This window comes from Nematostella vectensis, chromosome 8, assembly GCF_932526225.1.
Source record: "Nematostella vectensis chromosome 8, jaNemVect1.1, whole genome shotgun sequence".
NCBI lineage: Eukaryota > Metazoa > Cnidaria > Anthozoa > Actiniaria > Edwardsiidae > Nematostella > Nematostella vectensis.
Genome location: NC_064041.1, coordinates 6044187 through 6052331, shown reverse-complemented (window position 1 = coordinate 6052331; position 8145 = coordinate 6044187). Strand labels below are relative to the sequence as shown.

The window sequence follows — 8145 nt, the reverse complement described above, 5'->3', positions numbered from 1 at the left end:
GTTAAGACAAGCTCTTTTTAGCTCGTTCTAGGAGGTAACGATCAGACGATTCTCAGAAGGCGAGGCTGATAGGAGGGAATCCTTACTAGGCCTCTTCCTTGACTAGGGATTGTCTTCACGAAGCTAACAGAACTTACTCGATAGCCTCCACAGCAAGCTGTCGTTATTACAAGTGCCATGTGTTTTACAGTGAACTTCTATTTATACTGACTAATTAATAATTCACCGAAATTCACCGAAAGACAGGATTTCAGTCTAGCTAAACTAGCTTTCAAGGCTGTACATTTTACTAATTGGCCGGCGCATCTTCGGCTTCAACAATATGCACCTGGCAGAACTTTAAGGTCCAGCAGTGAATTTAAACTTAGCACGGCCCACACACCTGGTACTCTCGTATAATGCCTCTCAAATGTTTAAAATGTTACCAACTGCAACGAGAGAGGCTCGAGATTTCACAATGTTTAAGCGGAGCGCTAAGCTCTACTTCAGCAATAGAGCCAGGACAAGAGTAACCACACTTAATGCTAAATAGGAACATGTATGTTTTCTTGTATATTTATATTTTAAAATTTCAAGTTTATAGTATATTATTAATTATATTGTTAGTTAGTGTAGTTAGTTTCATTAGCATAGAAGAGCCTCTCATGTTGGAATGCTAATAAACCATTATTATTATTATTATTTTTATTTTTATTATTATTATTATTATTATTATTATTATTATTATTATTATTATTATTATTATTATTATTATTATTATTATTATTATTATTATTATTATTATTATAATTCGGTACTAACTGGTTTGACAGCTCTAAGAGAGGTGATGCAAGAATTGCAAATAAATGTTGATCTAAGGGAACAGAACAATTTCACAATTGAGGATAACTATAGTAAGAATCCGTCGATAATAGAATAACAATCAATTGACTAGAAATAATTATATAAAATACAACAGAATAATGAGGCTGAGGGATACGTTTGGCTTGTTCGAAATGTCTGCAAAGTAAATGTTTATCTAAGGTAAACGCTAAACTGGTTTTGGCATAGGTCACACTGCGCATGACCTGTATGACTAGCAGGTGCATACTTAGTATTCAGAATAAGGTGAAAAGGTGATAAAAGGTCAATATTGAGATCCGGTGACCAAACTAGGATTTCTAGAATATTTATTTATGAGAATGTTGTAGAATAGTCGCACAACAGTACTTTCGGGAAAGAGAACCAACTTATTCCTGTAATCTTCTTTGCGTTGCCCTTTCCCAAAATGAGTAATTGAGTGGGGGAACACAAATTCCTAACGGCTGCAAAACATGAATAAACAGATTCAGATTTTGCTATTATCTACTATTCAAGTTCAAATAACAACAGGATGTGGCCAGAGAATAGAGATTTTAAACACTACATCTCAAGGTTCAACTGTTCAAGCTCATTAATTGAGCCGCGTTAAACGAGAGAAGAACTTCCAGGTACTCGCTAAAAGTAAGTTGATCAACTGCTTTTTTTTTAATCTGGACGTAAACTGCAATAGAAGTTATGTCTCTAAAATATGTTTGACATGTCTCATGTCCCTAATTTTCAGAGAGAAAAAATATTTTCTTGGCAGATGAAATGAAATCAAGTAAAGTCCGTGTCCACAGTTGGTAATGGTAAGCATTGTATTTTATATCTTAAAGCTTGCGACTCTTTTCTTATATTGATTTTTTTTATATAAATTGCCTTTAAACTGTCGCCTTTTTGTTTTGGAAGGGCTGCATTTTATGTATTTTTTTATCAATTTAACTGTAATTAAACTTAATCGTAACTTGAGGGTACGAGTGCGCTGCTAAACTCTCAAAATAGGGTTTTCCTTGGAACTAAAAAGCCTTAGTCAAGATTTGCGCGCTAAGGCGTTTAAGGGATATCCACAGCCATGTTCTCCCTTGTAGTTTGCTTGTTTTTTTTTTTCTTATTTCCTCATATCGCCATAAAGCATGATGAAGTTTACAATTACACTAATAAAGTAAAATTGTATATTTTTAGTGATGTCGTCAGACTCGAGCGTTAATGATGCTTCTCAGACTTCAAAGATCTTGGTGCCGATACAACAAGCCGTCTCCGTCAAGGTGTTGGTTATCGCCATCAGCTCTATCATAGGCGTCCTCAGCATCGCAGGCAACGCCCTGGTCCTGTATGTCAAGCCAAGGAAAACCGCTCAAGCCCAGGATCGACCCGCTCTACGATGAGATACTTCGTCATGAGCCTTGCCTCATCTGACATCCTGGCAAGCCTTGTTAGTCTACCGCTGACGATATCACAAGTAAAAGGATGGTTGAACATAGAGACGGATCTGGCGTGCAAGGTAGTTAGGTACGTAGGTATAGTTGGACCTGCAATCACCATGATAAACTTACTTGTGATGGGTTTAGAGAGGTATGCATGCGCGTTCCACCCACTAAAGGTCCCTAGTCGTCGCACTGTTGCTCGATGCGTAGTTGCAGTTTGGCTTACAGGTCTAGTATTATCGCTGCTACCAGCTATCGCCCATAACACGATACCAGTAGATATCGACGATGAATCATACACAATGCTATGCCGACCTGACCCCACCCACAAATTTCTTTTCCTAGGGTTTAGTGTATGTGTGTACATCTTGCCTTGTATCGTCCTCACCGTCACATCACTCGCAATCGCGCGGTTATTGCGTCGCAAAAGCAAACAGGTTTTATCGGAAAACCAGCCCATGCCCAGAGAGCAAGCATGGCGATTCGATGGCAGCAAAATGCTTATTTCCGTCACATTTGCGATTGTCTTGCCCTATTTCGCGTACGTCACCTATATAAACATCACATTGTTTTGGAAAATACCGTTCGACTTTGCGACAGACCGATTGATACGGTTCACGATGGCACTGTTAATCTATGCGAACGGGTTGTGCAATGTTGTTATATATTTCGTTTACATGAAAAGTCTACGCAAGGCACTGGTAAAAATGTTCTACATAAAAACGACACCCGCTACTGAGAAGGGCCCCTCTCGTGACACTAATCCTATAAGTGAGTGAGAACGCGACTTGACTTATTCTATATTTATACTGTATATAGAGTGGTTTTCAAAATCCCGTGCAACAAAATGTATTTGTTAAAATGTAATAGTCAAGCCAGAACAAAAGAGAACAAAGACATTACAGTGTGTTAGTACTAAATAAGCTAAATAGTATTTCACGGGTTTTTGAAAACCACTCTAATACGTATATTATACTGAGTACGCCTATTTCAAGTAAGATTTCACTCGGAGAATATGTGACCCGCAGGGCTTTACGTAAATAAAATACAAATCAAGGTTTGAAAAGCTGTAGAGTTTTTGTTTACATTCTTATGGGCATTCACATGGCTTTTAGATACAAGGATTCAGGAGTGTAACCTTATTTGAAATAGGTGTACATACTACATTCATATGCTTTTTAAAACTAAACGTCTATCCTTTTTTCAAAGAGCGCATTCAAATTTTATGCTCGCTGTGTGATTAGAGTCAGTTTTCATTAGTTCGCAATATGTTGGTTGAGACTCCAGCTTATTGGATGGCTACCGAATAGTGTTCGTTAAACACTTTCGTGTAGCTCGATCAATTATACTATAATAAAAACAAGTTTATCCAGTCTTATGCATTGGTTGAAATTTGCAAGTGAATCACATCACCTGTATTATCGACATGCCCTCGAGAACGCAGCGACTTGGGATAGTTTGCAACCACCACCAACTTCACCTGTCGACCCTACTACTCCCGCCCCCAAGTACAGATTTATTAGGATAATATGGAAGAAATAGTGAAGTGCTCTTTTTGAGAAACTAATATAACTAACACTATCCTCTAGAAAAAAAAAATAAGTTCTATTCATGGCGATTACTCTCTTGTGCATTTGAAAATGAAGTAGCAATTATGTATTTCTCGTGTTAAAATAATGTTACTAAGGCTTTTCACTAAATTTTCACCATGTTCTGATGTGTCCTCAAGTTACAGTAATAGGCTAAATGGATTGGCACTTTAATAAAATCATAATTTCATCCCATCATCTTATGATTAAATTTTAATAGGACTAAATAATGTGTATATGTTATTCACCAGCTTGAAGATTCGTAATGTAATATACCGTGACCAAGGTCTTGAACCCAACGAGGCCATAGATTTCTTTACCTTACGGTTGCACGAGGGGAGGTATCGCCTCTGTTTGCGGAGATTTTGCTTAGTATAACCATTCAATAAAGCGTCCATTCTGTATCTCCACGCAACGCTTTTTTAAAATTAAAATCATTCAGAAATACAGAACCTCTAACATAAACCTTTTCTGAGTTCAATTTTGTGAAATATTTTAGTCCCAATTACGTCGTTTTAAACTCGAGTTGATCATAGAGATGGTTTATTTCGCTTAAATTCTCTTCAGACGGAAATATATTTTCATTGATTAGAAATACCCCTCTTAAATATGCAAACTTGAAATTGTCGCGTTCCTTTATCAAAATTATTTTTACGGAAAATTGACAAAACACAGGAAAGCTTGAAGCCAATTTTTTGAAAGACAATAATTCTAAAGTAAAATGACAAATAAAATGTCGTTTTAATGTGAAGGTCGATAAACTGGGAGTAAAAAGAGTGGTTTCAGTTTTCATTTTACAAATCGACTCAGCATTGTAGTATTGGATCTCACGAGAGCCAACCAGAGCACGGGATTTGATGAATACAAGACACTGGAAAATTAACGTGCATTCTTTCAAAGACGTCATGGTTGGAGAAAGCCTTTAAAATATTTCAAAGTCAAAGAAAACCATGATGTTAAGGGTGAACGCTGTCTTATTGGCTTTCTTCTTCTTCGCATCTGTATCAGGCCAGCAGTGCGAAAAAATTGAGTCTGTGAACGGAATCCGTCTGACTGGATTGTCTTTCAAAGCTTTCCAAGTAGAAAATATTGGTATTTGCAATGACAACTGCGATACAGATGAGAAATGCAAAAGCATAAATTACAACAAAGTCACCAAGAGATGCGAGCTGAACAAGACGAATAAGGACGGGTTTCCTCTACAGGTCGATCAGGTCAAACCGTCCATCTTCTCCGATATTCGGCGTCACACGGAAGGTACCTTTTCTTTCCATATATCATAAAAACTGTTAAAAATGCTCTCTAGTATTTTGTTTTGAAAAAGCTAGATTTTTGCAGAATGTGGCATGATGCAATGCTTTAAATCGTAATAAAATTGATAACTTTTTCGTTTTTTTTTTTCACTCGTAACCCATTAAATATTTATGCTCCTTAGTATCAATTTTTCATGGGCATGAAATAACATGATATATTTATTTTATTGTCCTTTATCTTTTGGACAGTGCGAATCTTGCAAAACCATTTTTTAGTTAAAATTGAAAAAGCAAAACCAATTTAAAAGTGTCCGAAGCCCTATTAAGATCTATATGTACCTATTTCAAAGTAGTTATCTCTATGAAATTGCCATAGCTCAACTAACACTCCGCTCTACTGCTGTTTTCAATGTTGTGCTATCCGCTGTCTTCCTCCGCTGGCGTCTTTATTCAAAATCGAGGTCTCATTGGCAAACACTGAAATGGTTTCTAACACGCCACTTTCCACAAAGCACTGACCAATCACAAAAGCCTAAATCGTTGTTCCATTGATTTGAGCGATTTAAGCCAGGGAACAGTTTGATTTTATTATTAAAACTCGCAAAACATTAAAAAGCGCAGTACACCACCTGCTGCTGTATAATGACACCTTTGGCAGGATAATTTGTAATAAGGCACGAAAATGTCTTAAGTCACGAAAATGCAAATAACGATTTTCTAAGAAAAAAATGCATATAAGCGCACGCAAATGTTCTATGGTTTATTTTTATTCTTGAATGTAGATTGCATTCTACTATAAACATATGCCAATTGGTTAGACTCGTTTCTCCGATTCTTATTGGCTTTATAGAACTGTCAATATATCTAGCGCGCGTCGCACTTTTAAAAACACACACGCAAATAAACATTAAAAATTGACCACAAAGATTGAAAAAAAATGAAATGAAATGAATACAAAAATTGACTTTTCCCACAAAAAAAGTTTTAAGGGGTTGGTCACTCTCGCCATCTGTTTTTCAGCCGGCAGCTCGAAAGATGACGCCGTGGCTTCGTGTCTTCAAGTAAAAAAGTTAAACCCATGGGCCGCCTCGGGGAACTACTGGATCAGCGTTAATCCGCCAAATGTTATGCGCGTGTACTGTGACATGACCACGGACGGTGGAGGCTGGACCCTAGTATACAGCTATCGCTTTACTGACTTTGCCAACTTCATGGAAACCACAAATGCTCTCACTCCAGTTCCTAACTGGCCAAAAACTGGGGGAGGCAAAGTTAGCAGCGTGACCCCCCTGAACGAGACCTCGTACTCCGCCATGAACTTTACCCTTTGGAAGCATATCGGGGGGGAGTTCATGGTAAAGTCTAACCTGGCCAACTGGGTTGCCTGTCTTCCTGGTAATGGTGATCTGGTTAACTGGAAGGAGGGCTCCATCACCTGCCGAATCATCAAGACCGTAGGGGACAGATGTCTGGACCTTGTGCCAAGTAGGATCTTCAAACACAATTCGTGTGGGATTGCTCTTTTCCAAAACACTTACATGTTCTTTTTTGAAGGCAGCAATGCTGACTGTTTTCCCGTGCATGACTCGTGTGCTAAGGAAAATAGGGTCAGCCTCGGAAGCGCCCTTCCCCCTAACGTACCTAACCCCAGTGGTACTATCTACCTCAGATAGGTGAACAGCAATCAACGTACCTAACCCCAGTGGTACTATCTACCTCAGATAGGCGAACAGCACTCAACGTACCTAACCCCAGTGGTACTATCTACCTCAGATAGGTGAACAGCAATCAACGTACCTAACCCCAGTGGTACTATCTACCTCAGATAGGAGAGCAGCACTCAACGTACCTAACCCCAGTGGTACTATCTACCTCAGATAGGTGAATGGCACTCAACGCACCTAACCCAGTGGTACCATCTACCTCAGATAGAACATTATAGCACTCAACGTACCTTACCCAGTGGTATGCACCATTAATCTCAAATAGGAGTACAACATCACTCTATTAGTTCTAGAGAAACTATATTTCATTGATAAAAAAAGATTGATCATTATTGAATTAATTAAGAAGTTCCAAGAATTTGGAAATCACGGCAAGTCACGTCAGTAAAATGCCTTTTGGTAAAATTTTAACTGCTGTGTTAACGTACATAACGCCAGAGGAGCTAAAGCATATCAACGTACCTAATCCCAGTACTAGACCAATACCCTAGTGAAAGGGCTACTATGGGCTACTCTCAAAAGCAGATAATCTGTAATATCACCAATTTGCTTTGTTGTCTTTTATCGTGTCTATTTTTTTTTTACTATCCCTTATTTATCCAATGTTAACCGCTGTGTTTGTTCATTTAGACGCTGACCGCCAAATATTTTTTTTTTACAGCGCGGGGTTTATTCGAATAAAAACATTGTAACGATAACAACAAGGCCTCGTTCCTACCTTCTAAGCTTAAGCTTCTATCGATGTGAAACTTTTACTTTTGCTACAATATTTAAGCTTCGATATCGAGCGGAGATGAAAATTCCATTTCCTCGGGGACCCAGGGCGACGCGGAGACCGGAAGCGAACGTGCGCGCGAAGACGAAAGAAAGAGGGTGAAAAGACGTCATTTCCTCCTCATTCTTTCTCGTGCGCTTCCTGTGTCCCCGATCCCCACAACTCCCTGGGTCCCCAAGGATGAGAATTCCACTATATGGCTCTCACATGAATGCGATCAGTTAACGGTGTTGAGGCCACATTTGTAATAATCTGCCACATTTGTAAAAGGGTAGGCCACATTTGTAATAAACTATCCGATATCTCATGAAAGAAACATCTTACGACAACCAACAACCTTTAAAACCAGGTTTCCATATAGTCGTAACAGTCGTAAGGGTCGTAACAGTCGTCGAGGGTTTGCCCCATCGAGGTGATAACACGACTCGCGAAAGTTATAGGTAATGATATTTTGTTTATGGCCTTAGAATTCTGAAGGAGTAGCCTCTTAACTGCCAATGGTGATAGGTAATAAACTTTTTGCAGACGGCAGTTACGACC

General features: G+C 38.6%; 2 protein-coding genes across 2 annotated transcripts; both read left to right on the top strand.

The window, feature by feature from the left end:
- Positions 1–2059: 2059 nt before the first annotated feature.
- Positions 2060–3642, top strand: LOC116614599 (orexin/Hypocretin receptor type 1). Its single transcript, XM_048731605.1, has one exon. It carries the CDS (start codon positions 2222–2224, stop codon positions 3041–3043), a length of 822 nt encoding a protein of 273 aa, XP_048587562.1. The 5' UTR covers positions 2060–2221; the 3' UTR covers positions 3044–3642.
- A 1060-nt stretch (positions 3643–4702) lies between these two features.
- Positions 4703–7528, top strand: LOC116614600. The gene is made up of 3 exons (XM_048731604.1): positions 4703–5110; positions 6127–6759; positions 6864–7528. The coding sequence occupies exons 1-3, from the start codon at positions 4804–4806 to the stop codon at positions 6881–6883; spliced, it is 960 nt and encodes a 319-aa protein (XP_048587561.1). The 5' UTR covers positions 4703–4803; the 3' UTR covers positions 6884–7528.
- Positions 7529–8145: the final 617 nt, after the last annotated feature.